This window comes from Coptis chinensis, chromosome 2, assembly GCF_015680905.1.
Source record: "Coptis chinensis isolate HL-2020 chromosome 2, ASM1568090v1, whole genome shotgun sequence".
NCBI lineage: Eukaryota > Viridiplantae > Streptophyta > Magnoliopsida > Ranunculales > Ranunculaceae > Coptis > Coptis chinensis.
This window is the reverse complement of record NC_141457.1, coordinates 79797952-79820907: the sequence shown is the minus strand read 5'-3', so window position 1 is coordinate 79820907 and position 22956 is coordinate 79797952. Positions and strand designations below refer to the sequence as shown.

General features: G+C 33.9%; 2 protein-coding genes across 3 annotated transcripts; both read right to left on the bottom strand.

Annotated features, from left to right (window-relative positions):
• Positions 1 to 3437: 3437 nt before the first annotated feature.
• Positions 3438 to 7680, bottom strand: LOC147518123 (FLUCTUATING-LIGHT-ACCLIMATION protein 1, chloroplastic-like). Its single transcript, XM_086590071.1, has 6 exons — positions 6878 to 7680; positions 6614 to 6716; positions 5592 to 5647; positions 4731 to 4895; positions 3748 to 3861; positions 3438 to 3662 (listed from the first exon to the last, which is right to left on the bottom strand). Exons 1-6 carry the CDS (start codon positions 7529 to 7531, stop codon positions 3570 to 3572), a joined length of 1185 nt encoding a protein of 394 aa, XP_086446197.1. The 5' UTR covers positions 7532 to 7680; the 3' UTR covers positions 3438 to 3569.
• Positions 7681 to 9236: 1556 nt separating this feature from the next.
• Positions 9237 to 13127, bottom strand: LOC147518122 (FLUCTUATING-LIGHT-ACCLIMATION protein 1, chloroplastic-like). 2 transcript variants are annotated; one of them, XM_086590069.1, is made up of 6 exons: positions 12542 to 13127; positions 12244 to 12346; positions 11234 to 11289; positions 10432 to 10596; positions 9534 to 9647; positions 9237 to 9440 (listed from the first exon to the last, which is right to left on the bottom strand). In XM_086590069.1, the coding sequence occupies exons 1-6, from the start codon at positions 12899 to 12901 to the stop codon at positions 9339 to 9341; spliced, it is 900 nt and encodes a 299-aa protein (XP_086446195.1). In that variant the 5' UTR covers positions 12902 to 13127; the 3' UTR covers positions 9237 to 9338. The 2 variants fall into 2 exon arrangements, with proteins under 2 accessions (XP_086446195.1, XP_086446196.1); XM_086590070.1 differs by having other exon boundaries at positions 9237 to 9431; positions 12542 to 12985.
• Between the last annotated feature and the right edge of the window lie 9829 nt (positions 13128 to 22956).

The window sequence follows — 22956 nt, the reverse complement described above, 5'->3', positions numbered from 1 at the left end:
CTTCACGTGAGCAAACCAAGAACAACCACTAACCAAATCCACGATTTTTGTTTTTTGAAGTCGTCCGAACACGAGTCTCAAATCCCTCTTGTTGACCATACTCTTTGTAATAAGTCTTTGCCTCGTCAATACTTGTAAAAGTCTTCCTATATATAAGGAGCGACTAATGTTTGCGTGCCTTGAACAGGGGCTTTAGTAGACGAAGACCCAACTACATCTTCTTCGATATTGATTGATGTCTCTGTCTCCATTTCTATAAATAAAAAAAAATTAAAAATATAAATAACTTAAACAGTCAAAAATCCCAATGTACATAAACAGTGTAAATAACTTAAACATCAAAACTCTGACAGAGTTCAAAACTCTGATAGAGTTCAAAACTCTGACAGAGTTAACCAAATATGCTACTTCACCGAACTCTGAAAGAGTTCAAAACTCTGACAGAGTTCACCGAATATGCTAGTTCACCGAACTCTGACAGAGTTCAAAACTCTGACAGAGTTCACCGAATATGCTAGTTCACCGAACTCTGACAGAGTTCAAAACTCTGATAGAGTTCACCGAACTCTGACAGAGTTCACCGAATATGCTACTTCACCGAACTCTGACAGAGTTCAAAACTCTGACAAAATACGGCATGAAGAATACGACAGAGTTCAAAACTCTGACAGAGTTCACCGAATATGCTACTTCACCGAACTCTGACAGAGTTCAAAACTCTGATAGAGTTCACCGAACTTCGGCGAGAATCGACATGAAGAAGAATCTGACGAGTTCACCGAACTCGAAAGAGTTCAAAACTCGGACGGAATCACGGACGAGTTCACCGAATATGCTACTTCATCGAACTCGACAGGAGTTCAAAACTCGAAAAGAGTTCAAAACTCTTATAGAGTTCACGAACTATGACGAGTTCAAAACTCGGATGAATCACGACATGAAGAATACGACAGAGTTCACCGAACTCGAAAAGAGTTCAAAACTCGGATGTATCACGGCATGAAGAATACGACGAGTTCATCGAACTCGAAAGAGTTCAAAACTCGACAGAGTTCACGAACTTCGACAGAGTTCAAAACTCGACGCGAATCACGGCATGAAGAATACGACAGAGTTCACCGAACTCTGACAGAGTTCAAAACTCTGACAGAATACGGCATGAAGAATACGACAGAGTTCACCGAATATGCTAGTTCACCGAACTCTGATAGAATACGGCATGAAGAATACGACAGAGTTCACCGAACTCTGACAGAGTTCAAAACTCTGACAGAGCACCGAAATTGTCGCCGTCTTTAAACGAGGGTATCAATCATAACTATAATCATAGCAACCTAAATTAAATCAAAATTCAAGTTTTTATGGTATAATGACAATCCAAGTGTCAATTAAAACGTTCTAATAGGCAAACACCATAACCAAAAGTGCACTATAGTTGAATTGCCAAATGATACCTGTCAGAGAAGAAGAAGCCAAATGAAGAAACCGAGAGAGCCGTAGAGAGAGAGAACCCAATTTCGGTTTATTTTGTTATTTTCGTTTTTTTTATTTTATTTTGAAATACACCGAAATTTTGAAATATCGGTTTTATCAGTAAATTAGATCTTCAGATCTTGAGGGCGAGATCCGACGACTCAAATGAAGAGTGAGATAAGAGTGTCACTATAAGAGTGGCACTCTAGACAAACCGTGTATATATATATATATATATATATCGTATTTTTTGATATATCAATATATATCGGTGATATATTTGATATATATTGTTTGACTTTTCACTATCTTCTTCTCTAAATAATTCTATTGCCCTAACCACCACCACCACCACCACCACCAAGCTATTAAGACCATCATCGTCACCATTACTATCACCACCACCGTACTATTAAGACCACCACCACCACTATGTTATTAAGACCAATATTATCACCTCCACTCAGTGGCGGAGCCATATAGAAGCCAGATAGGGCGTAGGCCCCCCTTAAACTTGGGGCAAAAACTAAATTAGTAGTACTTGTTTAGGTCCACCTAGTACTTTAAAAAAAAAAAAAAAAAAAAAAAAAAACTACTATTTAGGCCCACCTAGGCATTAAGAGGAGGTTTGGTTTGCTCGGGTGACTCTATTTATGCATTCGATGTTGTATTTTTTGTTGACGCCAGGAAATATTGGACTAAAGCTTGCTTTCCCGAGTACTTTTACAAAGTAAAACAAAAGTTTTCGTGCTCGAAAAGAAATTAAAATAATTTTTGAGTGAGCATAACCCAAAATTGAATCAAAGAGAGGCAAAGTAAGAAACATGAGATATTAAGACTACTTGGTAGAAATATGTAGTGGAGGTCATTTGGTCACTATCTCAAATGAGATATTCCTAACACTTTATACTAGCCCCCTTGGATAAATTTTCTGGCTCCGTCACTGCCTCCACTACCACCATCGTGCTATTAAAACTACTGCTACTATCGTCACCACCTTGCTATTAAGGTAATTTTTTAAAATCGATATTTTAATTATCAAAATTGATTTGAAACCGAAAATCAAATTATACGCTTGTTTCAAATTAATCTATTCAAATTTAATGTGATGTAAAACAGGATTATATTTTTCAAATATCCATCTATAGGATGTTGTGTATTTGTTTTTTCTATTTTTACAAATGGTTATAAAAAGAACTTAAAATGAAAAACAAACCACTTTATAATGCCATCTTATAATACCCTCTTATAAGACTATATCTTAAGACCCTTTTATAACTTAACCCAAAAAAACAAATAGTCCCTAAAGCTTCTCAAATGACTAAAGATAGAGAGAAGTGGCGAACTGGTGATGAACAATACTTCAACTAAGGTTAACTTGGAGATGAAAAAATACAATTGAACTAACTGCAATGCTTCGAACCTGAGTACCTGACAGAATCCGTATACAGAAAATTGTGCAAACTACGAACAACTAGAAATGTTTAATCAAAGGTAATGCTCCTCTATTAGCATTTAGCAACCCATGGAACTAAATAAAGAGTATCCAGGTTTAGCTTGCCTACAGGCTACAGCTTCTCCCCTATTTAAGACTTTTATTAGTGCGTATTTAGGAGGAAAATATCTCATCCTGCGTAGACTACGGCCTTATCCAAATTCCCACAACTAATGCACGGTATATCAGTGCGTGCTCGTAATAAATTTTCTAATGGCCAAACTGCGAACTCCACATAACTTCAGTCCTTAGACTTTTGATCCAATCATACAAGAACACAACTAAATTGAAACAGATTAAGTTCTTATCTGTCTAATCTTAAAAAGGGAAAAAACATACCCAGGGCACAAGTAACTGGCTTCAATCACAGTTGGTAATTATTCCAAAATGGAATGTAAAAATAGTCATGCTACCAAGACTAAACGATGCTTTTCAAACACGAACTTCTGCTTATAAGTTCACCTGTACAGCATAGAAATTAGTCTTGTTTGTATATATGTGTAGTGTTCTGCTTTACATAGGCCAATTCAACTCTGACCTGTCTTAGCCCAGATCTTTTACAACAAGTAAACGAATACAAGGTTACAGTTATATGTCCATCCTACAGGGGCCTTAAGAGCGGGTAGTCTTCAAGCAATTCCCTTTCTGAAAGTGTGTCATCTTCGTTCTGAGGAGTCCACAACACCTCAACCGCCTGCAAAGAGGTCGGTTACACATTAAATAATTATCAGAAATCACGAAAAGTCGAAAGGATTCATGAAATTTTTCTCTATGGTTACCATAATCTTTCTGGAGGAGATGGAACCTAGCTTTTGCAAGGCCTCCTTAAGGTCTGTACTGTTATTGATGGCAGGAAGTTTCAGTACTCCCTCTGCAGCCACCAGGATGGTTATCTGAAAAACAACATATACTATATTTAGGGAATAAAGTATAATGAAAATAAAATTATAATGACAGTATCTCAAGCCTTTTTAATACCATACTTATCATTCTTGTTCATTAGTAGTTGGGAAAACTTGCCCAACACTTAGCAAATTATGATTAACAGAGGTCGCTCATATAGTATGGACGTGTCAACTACAGGAATTGTTTCTTAAGCCGTTTCCCTACCTCTTTTCGTATATCAAAAGTGTAATTTGCATATAAAATAAAGATTATAATCATATGTTAAATGGATTTTCTCAAGAATATGGTAATATAAACGTAGGAGAATTGCTAAACTGAATTCAAGATTGCTACTCAATATTTTAATGGCGCATTTGTTGATTAAACTCGAACAAGTGAACAACTTAATCAAGCATTTAAAAGGTTATAGGGTAAATAACCCAAAAACCATTGTGTAGATCCAAAAAAAATTCAACATTAGGTAAATACATTATTATTCATTATTTATATCTGAATGCATTTTTACAAGATTTTTGTCAAGAAGCATATTCAGGTCAATAGCCAAAAGGAACCAATATGAGGAACAACATATTCAACAGATGTAAGTATTGGTTAGACACCAACACAGCCAGAAAATAAAAATGATATAAGAATTAGGAACTCATGAAACACTACACATTTACACCACCAAATTATTGCATGATCTCCAAGTCGTGTTATGTTTTACCTTTCTGAACTAAATAATAATGCCTTAAATTGACCAGTACACTTAAAACCCACTTTCAATATATTTTCATTTTTATAAGTGCATATCAAGACAAAATGTGCAGTTTAAGTGTTTTTCTACAGATCCCTATATTGAAGAGATGACCCTTACCACAATGTACTCATTGCTGAATCCATTGGCTCTCTGGCTTTTTGTTCCTTTCCTTTTAATGTTATTCACATTCACAAGCGTCTCCTCGTCAAATTTTCCACGTTCCTCAATTGAATGTTGATTGAAACGTCTCTCTCCCTCCTCAATGCTTCGTTTTACATCTACCTGTAACAGATGGAAACAAAAAGGCATTTGTATATACACTAAATACCTGTGCAAAAGGACTAAAGCAGAATGAACATAAATTTGGGGAATGCGAGAGACTTGGCAAGAATGTCCTTATTTTATGAGACTACCAGTTTCATAATATACCCAAAGTACCAAGTAAGACTTAAGAGGAGCCATACACTTTCACTGAAAAGACAGTGTAACTCGTGCATCAATCCTCATTCTCACTCTTGTTAATCATTGTTCAGATTTTGACTATAAAGCTCAACACAGCTTGTGTATCAGATGAAGAACAGATGGAATTTAGGATCTGACAACAAAATGAAGAGCTAAGAAGCTTGATAACTTGAAAATGACTGCTGAGAGGCAGGGAATTAGCCTCAATTGTTTGCTCGGTACAAAGTACGAAGGAGTAGGACATAAAATTTTCTCATTCTAATGATAAAAGAATATGATTCAAGTTATATTGTAGAAAAATGTTAATAAAACATTAAAATCACTTGTTGACCACACGGCATACAAAAAACGCAATGTTCATCTCATGGTGATTGTTACTTCTGAGTTTTGACTAATCAGGTGTGGAGTTAATAATTTGAAAGAGGAACTTGCAGTCCAATTAAAATGTGCAGCAGATATAACTAAACCTTAGCATATGCAGACCACTAAGCAAATTAGAAGGTAAATGGTACTTACAGATGAATAGCCAGAAATGCAACAATCTGGATGTCGAAGTAAAGCTAATGTGGTCTCTGCAGCAAAAACAGAACATAGCATAAGAGTATTGTGGAAGACACTATGGTAGAATCATGCTTTAACTTAAGAAACTTATCAAGGTGGAAATAACTGACAAATCACAGCATTTTTTAGTTAAAGTCTTGCACTGATATAATTGTGATCTATGGCAATAATTACTATCCTTTAAAAAGTTCGATCAAATAAGAAAGAGCTATCTAATACGTAATGAATTAGAGAAAAAGAGACTAGTTCACTGGTTGCTAAATATTCTGAACAATCTACTCAGTGTGATGAGTCAAAACTCTTTATACCTCTCTATAACACTTGCTGCAGGTTGGAGTGATTTATTAACAGCCTACTGCTATGCTCTTCTATCTCTAGACTTTGTTTCTTCCCAAATACACAAAAATGTGAAAATGAAAATGGTCTTAGCAAAGGACACACCAGCAAGATACATGAACAAATTGTCCCATATATTTTAAAACAACCATTGAAAATTGAGAACCAGAAAAGGGTATGAAAAGAAGATGGCATTGAAAACCTGTTGGGGAACGAAATTGTGTTGTTGGAAACATAATCACTCTAATACAGACAGGACGATTATGATGCTTATTAAGACAAAAATAGGAATTGGTGGTGCACGTGTACTGGATATGGGATCACGTCCAAATTGATAGTGTAATGATCATTAACCAAGCCAGCCATTTGCTACCTTAATCCAACTACAGCAATAATGATTATCACCAAACATTGAAATGTAAATTCACATGTTCACTATGGTTTTCCTATATACGAATGTTCACAAAGAATGAACTATTCACCATTCATTACTTACACGGTCGGAGATAACGAATATCTTAACAAGTGGATATCGGAACTACATTACTCAGATTGTAGTATCGAATTATAATTTCTGATTGGAATCTATACACTATAATGAATGCTAAAGGAGAATACAAAGCATTATCGATCATCCTCACCTGTCAGAACATATTTCAATCCTTCCGAAGTGGATGTATCTGCAACTTCAGCAATTCGATCGAGATCCTTCTGGAATGACCTTGCCATGCCCAACAGTCCAACCTAATCGAAAACAACACCAAAGCCAAAAATTCCATTCCCTTCAGTCTCAATCTCAACAAAACTCTCATCTCAAACTCTATACAACTAAAATCATATTTACTTCCTAAACATAAATGTACTCAAAAAAATTCTTGTGAACCAATAAGTAAAACTCAACATACCTGTAGCTTGACAACACTTGTTTTCTGTGTAGCAGTAAGAACACTATCTTCCGACCTGTCCGAAAGAAACCCAGACATCAAAGTATATGCAAGAAAACCCACCAAAACCAAAGTAATCCCTTCTGATATTGCCCCAACACCAACACCAACACCAACCGCCGGCCCGACATAAATACCCCCACCGCCACCAGTAAAACCCAACGGAGGAGGCGAAGAATACGCCACTGTCGAATACGGAAAACTAGGACTAGGAATACTGGTTGAATAACTCCTAGAAGAAGACGAGTGTTTCGAAAACGCATTTCCACCCATTCTTCCACCTGAAGCAGCTAAAGCTGAATGTGGATCATAACTAAGTAACAATCCCAACATTATAGCTGCAACTGCAGGTTTTTGCAATGCTTTAAGTATCATTTCCATAACTTTTTCAACCTTAAACCCATCTTTTTCTTTTTCTTTCAGCTCAAATCCCCATTTCTTGTTACCCATCACACATTTGACACTAAAGTTTGATTCTTTTCTGCTCATAAGTTGAAAAGGTGGTGGTATTCTTGTTGGGAATGTTTGTAACAATGGGTTCCATTTCAAGGACTTGTATTTTGATTCTCTTATGAAAAGTGGGTTTGGTGTGTCAAGAAATGAAGCAGTTGCCATTAACTTTTGGTAAAATGAGATTAAATGAGAATGTTTTTGTGTTTTGAGGATGGTGATGATGAAATGGAAAATGTTTTGTGAATGAGAAATGAGGAAAGGATTATTTTATAATAATCTGGGGTGGTGGACCAATTTGGTGTGAAGTGGCCGAGTTCGGACCGACCACTTGGTTCTTAAATAGTGAACCTCATCTAGTTTAGTAGTATTTTGTTTTTTTTTTTTTGTTTTTCTAGACCGGGTTTGTTTTTACTACACCCGATTCACGTTTATTATTATTCTGGTTTGCGTGGCAAAGTATCTCGTATCAGCCAAAACTACTTGGTGCAATGGTACGGCGTGCCTAACTGGATATAAACATTCCTTCAATCGTTGTTGGACAATTTGCCTGCCATAGAATCACTGTTCAAAAAATCGGTTTAGGCGGCGCATAGGCAGTCTGTAGGCGGCTTAGGCGCTAGGCGGTGCCCAACCGACTCGCTTAGGCCCTAGTCGTTTAAAAAATCGGTGGACCGATTAGGTGGGTCTAGACGGACTGATTAGGCGGGCTAGGCAGCCTCTAGGCGGTCGAGTCAAGTTTTTTTTTTTAATAATTAAATGTCGAAAAATAAAGGCCCGAGTAGATTTAAGATTTGAATGAGTTTAAAAGACAAGTCTAATGTAAATTATATGTCACTGTAATAAAGAGTATGCTTTTATATGAAGTCAATATTCCTTAACTATTACACATTTTTGTAATAAGTATCTTTGTTTGTGTTTATTTTTTGAGTTATGGTAAATGATTTTCTTCATTTTTTGTAGTATATGTATATATTACTATATATATTAGGAAAAAAAAAATGCCTAACATTTAGTCCGTCTAGGCACTGCCTGCCTAGATGGACTAGGCACTAAACACTCTCCCACCACCTGACTACTGCCTAGCGTTTTTTAGAACACTGCATAAAATACTTGTACATAACCAACTGAACCGGGCCTAGGCTACACGAGAATATCTCATAGGGATGAGGGTTCGAAAATCAAAAACAAAAAAAAAGGGAGAGAATGGATCGTTGGATTACACATCCAACGGTCTCAGATCTTGTCCCTATGAAGATATCCTTAGGGTAGACGAACTCACTGAACCGGGGATTGAAATGGGTTTTCTTCCAATGAGGGACAATCACAAATTCTCAATTTGTAATATAAGGTCTGAATGAAATTCACAATAATACATATTTGGATAGTGTTGGGTTTAAATTGTGATCTATTTAAGGGAAACTTCCCCAAACCCGTACAATTAACTTTTATTTCTTTTGGATTCATATATGTTTTATTTTAATATTCCAAACCCGAAAAATTGCACTGGTCAATTAGATTCAATTAAAAACTAAATTCCAGCCATACCTAAAGGCATAGTACAAAATATCGCGATATATATGGAGATTTTAGTTAAGGATAAGTAAATATTTAGAGGCATAGTACAAAATGTTTAAAGATATTTACAACTGCAAATATTGATGATATTTTGGCAATATTATATATATTATCGATATTTTATGATATATTACGATATTTATAGATATTTTGTGATATTTTATGTATGTAGTAATTTTATTTAATATTTACCATTATATTTCAAATAAATATAAATTATATATTATAATATATCAAAAAATATCCACAATATCTTGTCGATATTTGTCGATATATCAATGATATTTGCATATGAAACAATGTCAAATATCTCGAAAGAGGAAAATATATCCACGATACATATCCATAAATCAGGAATTGATATTTTGTCATATCCTGATATTTTGTATTATGACTAAAGGTGCTTGAGGAGTGGATAAAAGTTGAGCAAGTCCTTCTTTGATAGGTTGTCATTTTCTTGTTGCGGAGTCCACAACACCTCGACTGCCTGCACAGCCTGCATATAGTTAAATAACACATTTACTATAGATGTAGAAACTAGGAAGACATAAAAAGGCTTAACATTCTTAAAAGCTTTCTCTAATGTTACCATTGCTTCTTTAGAGGTTAAGGAAGCAAGCTTTTGCAAGGCCACTTTCAATTTTGCACTGTTATTGATGACGGGAAGCTTATATACTCCTTTAGTAGATACCAGGATGGTGATCTGAAATTATATATAGTAGATGTGAGGGAACTCTGGGAAAATAGAATAATAAGATGCAACTAACTGAATCCTTTTTAATGCTACATAATGTTACCACTAACTCTATATCAAGATCAAATCCTACTAAAATATCCATAATTATAACATATTGTTTATCTATTAGATATGAAAAGATTAAGAACTCAATCAATTACACATCGGAAATGTTATTATATGATTCTAACACAACTATTATGTAGATGAAAATATAAGTGAAAATACATAACAGATCTTTTCTTAAACGGATTATCCGTTAACGGATATGGTGTCTTGAACAGCTTATATAGTGTCTTGAACAATTTTCATTTACGTTTATTAACATGATCGTGGGCAAGACACTAAATAAGCTGTTCAAAACACTAAATAAACTGCGTCAAGACACTATATAACATGTCCGTAAATGGATAATCCGTTTAAGAGAATTCCTATGTTATGATATATTTTGGTGAAAAGCGAATTAAAACCGATATAGGGACATCTTATCCCAACAAAGACAATTATGGCTGAAGATTCGCACAGCCAGAAAATAAACTTAACGTAAGACACTTGAAACATTACACGATAAAAGGATCTGTTTATCTAGCATACTACTGTCATAATAAAATTAGCTAAAATTAGATGAGTTGATAATTGAACCAAACGAAGCAGTGAAGCACCCCTCAATCAAAATCGTACTTTATAGAGTTCGTGTCAGCTACAATCAAGTGAGTTTGCACACGGCCTACATGAAAAAGGTGACTCTTACCACAATGTACTCGTTTCCGAATCCATCCACGCTCTGTATTCTTGTGCGTTTCTTTTTGACATTATTCACTTTTACAAGTGTCTCCTCCTCAAATTTCGCACGTTCCTCAGTTCCAAGTTCAAGGAAGCGTTTCTCTCCATCCTCGGAACTTTTTTTTACATCTACCTGTAAAGTGTGGATTCATGAAGGAAGTCATGTACCAATTGACTCTTATGCAATTTTTTTTTTTTTCGATAATAATTTTGAAAATGTATTAAAGCCGAATGTATATTAATATAATAAGCACACATACTGCTACACAGAGACTTCGCCAGAATGTCCTTGTGCCATGTCACTGCAAGTTTTTTTCACTTGTCCAAAGAGACGAAACTAAACATCTTCTGCCTCACCACCATACAGAAACATACATATCCGGCAATGCTGTAGCAGATCATGTAAATGGTGATGAACAACCATTCCTAGTTTTCAATTACTATTCCGTTCCTAAGAAGCTTAAGGACATGGGCCTCCATAACACCCAATCAGGGTCTCATGAGGTTTATGAATGCAGGCTTGGCAAATCAATTTGGCGCTAACTAGGCCTAGGGACTAGATTATTACATAATAATATATATTCTTAGAAACAAACAACAATATTTCTTTTGTAACCAGGTAAAACTTATCTGGCAGGATGCCTATTTTTCAGATAGTGATTACGTCTCTGTACGATGGGCTCAGAAACTCATGTTCAGAACCAACAGTTACAATCTGAAGTAAATCAACTTTACATGTATGGAGTCCGATAAACATTTACGGTACTTACAGATGAAAAGCAAGAGATCCAACAATCTTGTTTTCGAAGCAAAGCTAATGCTGTCTCTGCAACCAAAATAAACATCGCCTAACTATTATTGCAGAATACGTACTCTAGGGACACTCATCAGCTTAAACTTACAATACAAAAGTGCAGTTAGGAATGGGATGCAAAATCCAGAAATGTCTTATAATTGCTGTGGATTGCAATAAATATTGACAAACTAATACAGTATCATAAGCTTATGTTGATCGATCTGTAAGTTTGTTTCCAGGACAAGAGATCATGAATTATATTAGACAATGGTCTTAATATATATAGAGTATGACACAAGCAAGAAGATGAACAAACTTTGAAAATCGAAAAAGTGAAAAGAAAAGGAAAACAATTAAAAGTAGCTGAGAGGTTGACATTGGGAAGAAAAGTATAATTGGACTAGACTAAATTTGTAATGCCCCAAAACTCAAACTATACCTAAAATACGTGATGGTAAAATCTATGCAAAGTCTCCTCTATATTTTCAACATTTCACAAACATAAGACTTGTCATAACTTGGAAATCAAAATAACATAACTTAGAAATCAAAATAATATAGTTCTGTAAAACCTGCAAGGGCGTAATAATAACGCGCCAAGCAAATAAAAACTATCCAACAGCTCACTAAGATAAGTGAAGGCAAGAATTAGCAAGGAAGAACAATCGAAATCACCCATACATAGATAAAGGAATATCAATATATATAAGTGAAGGCAAGAATTAGCCAGAAAGAACTTATATTTTTGTACATAATATGTAGAGTGGATGATTTTGTTAATTTCTGAAAATCCATGGAAGGGGTAAAAACGTCCGTGGAAATCTGTGTTCCTTTTTTCAATTCCATGTACTTATCAGATTTTGGTATGTAAATTAAAAGTTCATGTCCAGATTTATAGATTACAAAATGCTCAAGGTAATTAGGTAAAGGAGATCGACTACTGAACAGGTACAACACGAGAAATAAAAACGCATCATATTTTACCTGTCAGAATAGGACTCAAACCTTCGCGTTTGGATGTATCAGCCTCTTCAGTAATTTGATCAAGAGTTTTTTGCACTGACCGCGCCGTGCCATGCAGTCCAACCTAAGACAAAACAGTTACGAAGCCACACACACACAAATCATACATATCCCACCAGTTTCAAATGCAACAACAGTCTCACAGTAAATTCTCACTTGAGAGTTCTCAAATTTTATAAACTAATTAAATTGCATGCTAAACATATATACTTATTAATTATTGATCACTCAATAAAACTAAAGATAAAACTCATCCCACCTGAAGCATGACGACACTTGTTTTAAGTGGGTCATTCTGACCACTTATCTCCCACACGTACGGTAGAATAATGAAGCCAATAACAATCACAATAACCGCAGCACCGATCGTGCCCAGAAGTAAAAGGTCGTCATCAATGTTGGAACTCTTCGACTTAGAAGTAGACGAATCCTTATCAGTATAGTTTGGGTTACTTGGCTTAATCGGCGGTGAAGAAGTAGAAGAATTAGATGAAAAGTACCTTCCACCCACTCTTCCACCTGTACGACGACCCGAATAATCTGGATCATAACAATCCGGATTACAACAATCTGGATCACAACTAGATGAATGTTGTGGTGGCCTACGCTTTTGCGTCATTTAGCTTGAAGAAAGTGCTAGTGGAGGTTTTGAGAAGATATGAGGAGAGCAAAAATGAGCACAGAAAGGAGAAACCTATATACTCCACTATATACTTACTTTGTAAAGTCGCTGTGGCGGGATCGGGTTCACATGACCGACCCTTGCTATCTTTGCCACGTGTTAATTACTGTTTCCATTTTCTGCCTCAGCGCCGTGTTCATGGGTCGGTTCGGGTTTGGTTCTTACCGGTTTAGATTTTTAACGGTTCCTACTACGGGTGTCTATTTTGGCCGAATTTCCGATTTTTCCGAAATCTGATCTGAAATTGGTCTGGCTTTGGGTGTAGTTTTCATGGGGAGATTTTCCGATTTTCTGAATTCCGAAAATTCCGAAAAAAAATTGGATCGGATTCGGATATAACTCTAAAAACCAATCCGATATGATATCTGATCCGAAATTTCCGATATTATTGCCAATTTATTCCGAAAATATGTACTTCTCTCACTATCCACTTGATTAGATCTCGACCAGATCTCGACCGTTCATTCATTTTCTAGTTTTTTACTTCCAAAAATAAAATAAAAACATAACCTAGCCGCTACTTCCCCACTTGAATTGGACCACTCCACTGTCATTACACCGTCTGCTATAACAACAATGATATGGAAAAAAATGTCATTGAGTCATACAATAACTTCCAGACCAATCCAAAAGCCAAATTCCAATAAATAGAATGTTATGTAAAGCTATTTAGAGTCAAATACCAGAATCCATTATTCATGCAGACACTTCACGCTTCAATTTCTACACACGAAAAAAAATTGAAACATTACAAATACCCAGACCTCAACAGAATGCAATGCTTCTTTGTTGGTCGATTCTGAGTTCTTTTTCTCATTTTTCTTGGATCACTTGTTTGAATAAAATGGATTTTATCAAGAAACAAGTCGCGTATTATTGTTGTTGGTACATTTGTGTTGTGGACATGGTTTTCTACCTACAATGAACATTGGAGTATGATATTCCAAAAAAATAATTGAAAGTAAAAGATCTTTTGAAAATTATTTACCAAGTATTCCGAAATTTCCGAGTTATTCTGAAATTTCCAAAAGTTCCGAAATTGGAAATATATTTTGAATCCGAAAAAAAATTGGATCGGATTTGGCTAGCATATTAGGTTCCAAAAAATATTCGGAAAAATTCCGAAGGTGGTTAATCCGATCCGATCCGAAGTCACCCCTAGTTCATACCGAGTTCATATGAAAACCTGGATCCATACACATTAATTAAGTCGGTTTCAGTTTGAGTTTCGGTTCTTTCTCGACTTATATGCATTATTATTGTTAAAATTATTTTCTTACTTATGTAATCGATATTAAAGTTGGCGTTTAGTGCAACAATAACACTTGTCACTGATATTTTTGTCCTCTCAGAAGAAGTAATAGTCCTAAATTCAATAGGCTTTCAAAATTATATAAAAATTTTAAGTACATCTCATAAATTGTATGTACACGTGTATATTTACGAACATGTATACATTATACTATACGTACTGCATCATATATAGAATAAATAAATACATGTACCACAATAATCATATTGCTAGTTAGCATGCACGTATTCAATTCATTATCCTATATATATACGTGTAATATATCAAGCACATACATGCGTATTAGTTAATATATACAATGTACAAGCTAATTCATAGTATACATGTAGATGTTAACATTATTATTAACATTTATACTACACGTGTTTAATATAATAATATAAAACATTCATTTAAATATTTAATAACACACATTTACTATTGTGTTATATATATATATATAACACAATAGTAAATGTGTGTTATTAAATATTAGACTTTTACACCTAACAAACAAAAATTATATATTATAATGTTTGAGTTTGTCTTTATTTAGTGTAATATAATACTAAACTTTATATATCAAAATCTTAATAATCGGTTTCGGTTTGGGTATCATCGGTTTTTTACTATTCAGTTCTAACGGTTTCGGTTCTTAAAGACCCACTTTTAATGGGTCTAATATTTTATGAGCCTAACACACATTTACTATTGTGTTATATATATATATATATACTAGCTTGTAGGCCCGTGCATACACACCGGCTCTTTTGAAAATATTTAGATTTTTTTTAGAAAATTGGGACTACCGTTTTAGTCGCTAACCCATTTTAATTTTCTAACAAATTGTTTTAATTAAGTTTTAAAAACCCATTTTTTTTTTAATTGGGAGAGAGATCATGCTTTAATAGGAGAATAATTCCCGTTTTAATTAGATATGCTAGATTTTCTCTTTTCAATAGGGGAGGAATTCCCATTTTAATAGGAGAATAATTTCCGCTTTAATTATAAGTAATAGAATTTGTTTTAATAGGAGAGGAATTTCCATTATAATAGGGGAGAAATAGGAGATAATGTGGAATTTTAATAGAGCTTAAAAAATACCCCTTGTGTGAGAGCTTTAATATTAAGATATATATTAAAATTCCACAAGGGGTATTTTTCTTAATTCCACAAGGGGCATTAAGAAAAATACCCCTTGTGGAATTTTAATATATATCTTAATATTAAAGCTCCCACAAGGGGTATTTTTCTAGCTCTCTTAAAATTCCACATCATCAACTCTTATTAAAACGAGAATTCTTTTCCTATTGAAAAAAAAAATAAAAAAATCTAACACTTAATTAAAACGGGAATCCTTCTCCTATTATAATGAAAATTTCTCCCCTATTGCAAAACAAAAAAAATCTAACATTTCTAATTAAAACGAGAATCCTTCTCCTATTAAAAATGGGAATCACACTTCTAAATTAAAAACGGGATCCATCCCTCAATTAAAAAACGGGTTTTTAAAACTTAATTAAAATAATTTGTTGAGAAATATATATATATATATATATATATTTAACAAATCGTGATTAATGTTTTCGTCGTTAACCCGTTTTAATTTCTTAACAAATTATTTTAATCAAGTCTTAAAAACCCGTTTTAATTTCTCAACAAATTATTTTAAAAGAGTCGGTGCGTATGAACAAGATTTTCCCTTATAGATATAGTTATGATTGTTGAACAAGTTTTTAAAAGAGTCGGTGCGTATGCACGGGTTAAAGCTCCCACGAAGGTATTTTTCAAGCTCTATTAAAAGTTCACGTCATCAAAACCAGAATTTCTCTCCTATTTAAAAAATGGAAATCTTTTTTTACAACGGAAATTCATATCTTATTATAACGAGAATTATTCTCCTATTAAAATGAATTCTAGCACTTCTAATTAAAGCAGGAATTATTCTCTTATTAAAATTGGAATTCCTCTCTATTGAAAATTAAGGAAAAATCTAGCATATCTAATTAAAACGGGAATCATTCTCCTATTAAAATATAATCTCTCTCCCAATTGAAAAAATGAGTTTTTAAAACTTAATTTAAAACAATTTGTTAGAAAATTAAAACGTGTTAGCGACTAAAATGATAGCCTCAATTTTCTAAAAAAAATCTAAATGTTTTCAAAATAGCCGGTGTGTATGCACGGGCCTACAAGCTAGTCTTAATATTAAAGCTCCCACAAGGGTATTTTTCGAGCTCTATTAAAATTCCACGTCATCTCTTATTAAAATGGAAATTTTTCTCCTATTTGAAAAACGGAAATTCCTCACTTATTATAACAGAAATTCCTCTCCTATTAAAACAAATTATAACACTTCTAATTAAAGCGGGAATCATTCTCCTATTAAAATGAGAATTCTTCCTCTATTGAAAAAGAAAAATCTAGCATATCTAATTAAAACGAGAATTATTATCTTATTAAACCAGGATTTTTCTCCCAATTGAAAAAACGGGTTTTTAAAACTTAATTTAAAACAATTTGTTAGAAAATTAAAATTGGTTAGCGATTAAAACGGTAGTCTCAATTTTCTAAAAAAAATTTAAATATTTGCAAAAGAGCCGGTGCGTATGCACAGGCCTACAAACTAGTCTTAATATTACAGCTCCCACAAGGGTATTTTTTGAGCTCTATTAAAATTCCATGTCATCTCTTATTAAAATATAAATTTCTCTCCTATTTGAAAAACAAATTTTTTTTTTTACAACGGGAATTCTTCTCTTATTATAACGGGAATTATTCTCCTATTAAAAAAAATTAGCACTTCTAATTAAAGAGGGAATCTTTCTCCTATTAAAATAGAATCTCTCTCTCAATCGAAAAAAACGGGGTTTTAAAACTTAATTAAAAACAATTTGTTATAAAATTAAAACGGGTTAGCGACTAAAACAATGGTCTTATTTTTCTAAAAAAAATCTAAATGTTTTCGAAAGTACCAGTGCATATGTACGGGCCTACAAGCTAGTTTCTTAATATTAAAGCTCTCACAAGGGGTATTTTCGAGCTCTATTAAAATTCCTCGTCATCTCCTATTAAAACGAGAATTTCTTTCATATTTGAAAAACGGAAATTTCTCTTCTATTATAACGATAATTCTTTTCCTATTAAAACAAATTCTTACACTTTTAATTAAAGCGGGAATCCTTCTCCTATTAAAATAAGAATTCCTCCCCTATTGAAAATTAAGCAAAAATCTAGCGTATCTAATTATTCTCATATTAAAACATAATCTCTTTCCCAATTGAAAAAAATTGGTTTTTAAAACTTAATTTAAAACAATTTGTTAGAAAATTAAAACGGGTTAGCGACTAAAACGGTAGTCCCAATTTTCTAAAAAAAAATATAAATGTTTTCAAAAGAGCCGGTGCGTATGCATGGGCCTACAAGCTAGTCTTAATATTAAAGCTTCCACAAGGGGTATTTTTCTATCTCTTTTAAAATTCCACCTCATCAACTCCTATTAAAATGAGAATTTCTCTTCTATTGAAAAGATAAAATTTAGCACTTCTAATTAAAACGAGAATCTTTCTACTATTATAATGGAAATTCCTCCCCCTATAGAAAAAAAAAAAAAAAAATCTAACACTTCTAATTAAAACGGAAATCATTATCATATTAAAAACGGAAATCACACTTTTAAATTAAAACGGGATATTTCCCCAATTAAAAAACGGGATTTTTAAAACTTAATTAAACCAATTTGTTAAGAAATTAAAATGGGTTAGCGACAAAAACATGAATTACAATTTGTTAGAAAATTTATATATGTATAGTTATGATTATTGAGCAAATTTTTAAAAGAACCGGTGCGTTTGCACGGGTCTACTTTCTAATATATATATATATAACAATAGTAAATGTGTGTTATTAAATATTAGACTTTTACACCTAACAAATAAAAATTATATGTTATAATGTTTGAGTTTGTCTTTATTTAGTGTAATATAATACTAAACTTTATATATCAAAATCTTAATAATCGGTTTCGGTTTGGATATCATCAGTTTTTTACTATTCAGTTCTAACGGTTTCGGTTCTTTGTGAGTTCGGTTCTTAAAGACCCACTTTTAATGGGTCTAATATTTTATGAGCCATAATTGCGGTTTCGATTCCGGTTCAGTTTCGGTAATTGAGTACCCATACACACTCCTGATCCAGCTCTCTTATAAAGATTTGGGTAAATTGGTCATTTAATCTACAATGTGGCTAGAAGACTAGCAGCAGTTCAATTGAAAAAGATTCGAGTGGCGCATTCTGAGTTCATGACCTTATTTTTGCCACCAATACTTTGGTAGTCATGTAGGTGGCCTGTTTATCTTTTTTTGATTGGATGGTGGCCTGTTTATTGACTTCGTATATTCCATCTTTTTTATTATGTGGTATTGAAAACTTGAGCCTCTAGATTTCGGACGCGTGAAATACTATCCATAGTTCCATATTTTCTTTTTGTAGTTTTCTTTATATTTTTTTTTACTTGTATTATGATTATGAGGTATATTATTATTATTTGAGTCCAGATTCAGAGAAGGTATCCGCATAAGGCCGGCAACTTGTGTTGGCACACTCAATACTGTTAGATTTACTTTATGATTGAGATTAGTCTTAATTATTGATTTACATAGAGATACATGTCCATATATATTGCAATACAAACCAACGATATTCAAATAGTGAATCAAAATAGTAGGTCTAAAAAGAAGTCTCGTGTAGCACTATTCGTGATTAGCACAGTTTTCTTTCTCCATTACCAAAAATAACAGCCGAATCTTTTAATTTGGTTAGTAAATCTAGACAATAAGACAAATCCAAACAAATTCAAAAGAGAAAAGAGAACGTGTTAATCGCGTTAATTCATTCCCTCCAAGAGTAAATCAAAGGTCCATGAATGCTCCGTATGTCATCGCATCCACAATAGCCAAGTTTCACCATTTTAAAGATCAAAACCAGTTTCTTATTCAAGCACCTATATTCAGCCAGTCTAACGCACTCGATATAAACGTCCCTACATCAACCAGTGACACTACTATTAAACGCCAAGATCCAAAAAACCCATTAGGCTTGGAAATCTCTACAACAAGCAATCTGTTTGCAAACATGGTTTTATATGAATGAGAACAAGAACACATGCAATAACGACTACAATAATACCACCACTTGCTCTATGAACGCTTCTCGTTTGACTTTTTGGTTTACCAAGAATTTAGAAATAGACAATATTCAATTTTGAATATGCATGACATCGACATCTTAATAATCTAATCCGAAAAATTCAAAACTTAGAAATTCTAACGAGAAGAAGTTTGGCAGCGAAGAAGATGCATCTTTAATTTTTTTTTAAAGGAAATTGAGTTTTCACGGTTCTCATTCTCTTTTGAATTTGTGTAGATTTGTTTAGATTTAATTTCCAAATTAATAGATTTGATAGTTAATTTTGGTAACAGATGAAGAAAATTGTGTTAATCACCCCCATTATATAATCTCAATCACAAATAAAATCTAAGGGTATTGGGTGCGCCCACACAAGTTGGCTTGTGCAGTGACCTCAATGAATCCGGACTTTTTTTTTTTATTTTTTGTGGTAAACAATTTTCAATAAGAGTTTTTTGTACTAACCCCCTATTATATGGTATGGTCGCGTTTGTGAAAAACCTACTAAAAGTAGTCCTTAAGCTTTCATTCCTATTTTTCACTTACACATTTTTCATTTAGTATTTCTAGTATATTTGGAGATTCAAAGAACATTTTGAAACTTAAGTTTAATTTGGATATTTCTTGGATATTTGAGAATTGAAATCAATGGTTTCAAAGAACATTTAAAGCCCAACTTTGAAGATAGCAGGGATCATCTTCTTCCCATAACTCTATCTCCTTATGCACAAACAGAACTTTAATGGGTTTTGAAACCCATGTTCAATCAATCCAACCGAAATACACCTTACAAGCAATTTATAGAAAATTTCAATAAATACATAAAACCCAATTATTCCTTTTCTCTTTGCAAAAAAAAATAAAGGGATGGGTTGGGGATTAACTCCAATCTAGAGTCTCCGCTTCTGGATGTTGCTGAGGCAAGGACATCATGATGGGTATAGCTACCTCCTCATTGCGAGTGCCCGGGGTGGAAATAAAAAAGATGTTTCATTTTCTTATTCCCGCCTGACCAGACAACTAGGATGATGTGGCAAGCAACCTAAAGCCAAAGATATTCTATTATTTGAGAGGTGAACGGGATAAGAAAAGATAGATCTATCCCATAGGCGAGCGGTCGGGATCCAAAAAATGTCTCTGCTGAATGGACCGAGCTGACTCAGGAACTATGTTGACTGGATCGAATGCATATAATTCATATGGACATATGGTGTGTGAAAAGCAATGAATCAGATATTTCGTCTACCACCTGCTCGGGATCCGATCAGTAATAGAAAGATTAAGTGATAAGCCAATGAAACTAAGAAACCATAAAAATAAAACATTTCTTAACGCAGTTCTTTGTGAAGGCCATCTCTCTCCCGGCGAAAAAGGAAAACTCCAATGAACAATACCTCAAGGGGCTGGTGCGAGATGCATTGAGAATCAATAAATAATTTTTTTTGTTGTTTGAATATTAAAGCGAACCACCAAAAATCAGAGAAGTTTGGAACAAAGGTAAGATCATCCGTCTATTTTCACTTAGTAATGTTTGTTAATTAATTTCAGTATCTTATTATGTCGTTTGTTGTTTTAGTTTATATATAAATTGTTAAGCTTTAATTTATTCCTACGTGCAGTGGTTTTTGCTATCCTAATTTTCTTGACTAGAATTCTACAGGTTGTCAGTGTGAATTTATAAAAGCTAATTTCTAGACGAAAATACTTATTTCAATGTAATGTGAAGCAAGGAATATATCGAAAATTAGCCAACACATGTATCACCAATTCTGCTTGTTTTTGTGCAATTTTTTTTTTTTTTTTTTTTTTTTTTTTTTTTTTTTTTTTTTTTTTTTTATAGCAGCTTAATTTTATACAATAGCCTCTCCTTCACTTCTGACATACTTTTTCCATAAAGTACTTCTTAGAAGTCAAGTTGCGCCAAATTGTTATGATTCAAAAATTTTCGTTTTTAGGTATGTGCTCAATGAAAAATACTTTTCCTGATTTCAAAGAATAAAAAGCTCCGTATTATCTTTTTTAGGAATTTATTTCGATTGGGTTGGCTTGATGCCTAAAACTTGATCCCAACATTTCAGTGAACCTACATTGAGGTTGCATTGAGACTATGAAAAAAACTATTTATGAACTGGGTTGAATATAGCAATTCCATATACAGGGTTTCTGCAGACCCATGAGTAGGTCCTCCACAAAGGGTGTGGGTGGGTAAAAGAGAATGGTAAACAATAGATATACAATATACATGTAAAGAATGGGATCAAATTTTTGACAACGCTATTTAGAAGTACATAGTGTAAATTCCCCAACATCAGCACCCTTAGAATACATGGACACGACAATAGATTTTATGAAAAACCAACTTCTTAGAAGTAAGACTTGGAGATGATGAACCTTTCGGTATAGTGATATTGAGCTGTGTAATTTTGAGAGTTTCTTGGAGCGACGTTTTGAAGTCCAATACTATTTGTGGTTTTAATTGTGAATGATAAGGTGGCGTGACACACCATATAGCTAAGCTTTTGTAGTTGGGAAAGATGGCCAAGTTTGTAGTTGTTGTGTTAGTTGTGCCATTTAAATTTGGGGTGGTGGGTTGGGTTTGCTGATGGGTACATGTACTATTTTAGTCATTTCTTTGCTAGCTTTTGTTTTGGAATTGGGCAAGAAATCAAGACTTGAAGGCGGTGAAGAAATAATAAAGGGAGATAGCACTACAACTATAGTTGTGAGGGGAAGTAATGAAGTATGCAGGGAATCTTTGGGCTATTTTCTCTCTTAAATTATTTGTTAAAGTTATTTTGGTGATCGATGTTCAAGTTGAAATTAAACCACTTAATTGGTGTCAGTACCCTCCACTCTCAACCACTCGTGGCAGACCACGTGTCCATACTTCAAGCAAGTCGTGCATACGACCTAATTAAGGTCAGGTCGTCCAAACGACCTAGGAAACATAACCGCTGCAAGCTGGTCAACAACATCATTAATGACAGATTATTACTTCGTAACGAAAGGAGTATAAGTAATCATCAAGACAGCACAAAAGGGGGATCTACGCCTATAAAAGGAGGCGTCTTCTCTATTCTCGAAGTGGGCACATTCTCTCAATCTCCAACTCAATCACTAAAAATGAACTACGTCTGACTTAATTCCAGTTCATCAGAGAATTGGATACGTAGGCAACTCAGAGGACCGACCTAAGTTCAGTCAAACATCTTATACAAACCCTATTCTCCGAAATTATAAGGTCATGCCTAAAATGTACCTCCACAGTGGCGCCATCTGCCAGTTCATCTTCTTGAGAAAAAGCATTCACACCATTTTCTCAAGCCCATGAAACTTTGTAAAACCACCATGGAAGAACAGTCAGCATTCTTCCATTCAACTATCAATGGCAGTAAGTGAAAAGTCAGCGTTCTAAGAGATAAGTCTACATTCAACTATCTTTCATTTATAGTAATCTTTAATCTTTGGATCAATTCGAATAATCTATGCACACTTCTATGTTGCAAGATATACT

What these genes read in the sequence shown, in the direction of transcription:
- LOC147518123 (XM_086590071.1), bottom strand. Translation starts at nt 7,531, where the DNA reads ATGGCAACTGCTTCATTTCTTGACACACCAAACCCACTTTTCATAAGA. An exon ending in CAAGTGTTGTCAAGCTACAG is followed by an intron (nt 6,717 to 6,877) that starts GTATGTTGAGTT and finishes GTTTTCGATTAG; the next exon opens with GTTGGACTGTTGGGCATGGC. An exon ending in TCAGCAATGAGTACATTGTG is followed by an intron (nt 3,862 to 4,730) that starts GTAAGGGTCATC and finishes GTTGTTTTTCAG; the next exon opens with ATAACCATCCTGGTGGCTGC.
- LOC147518122 (XM_086590069.1), bottom strand. Translation starts at nt 12,901, where the DNA reads ATGACGCAAAAGCGTAGGCCACCACAACATTCATCTAGTTGTGATCCA. An exon ending in CAAGTGTCGTCATGCTTCAG is followed by an intron (nt 12,347 to 12,541) that starts GTGGGATGAGTT and finishes GTTTTGTCTTAG; the next exon opens with GTTGGACTGCATGGCACGGC. An exon ending in TAACCTCTAAAGAAGCAATG is followed by an intron (nt 9,441 to 9,533) that starts GTAACATTAGAG and finishes AACTATATGCAG; the next exon opens with GCTGTGCAGGCAGTCGAGGT.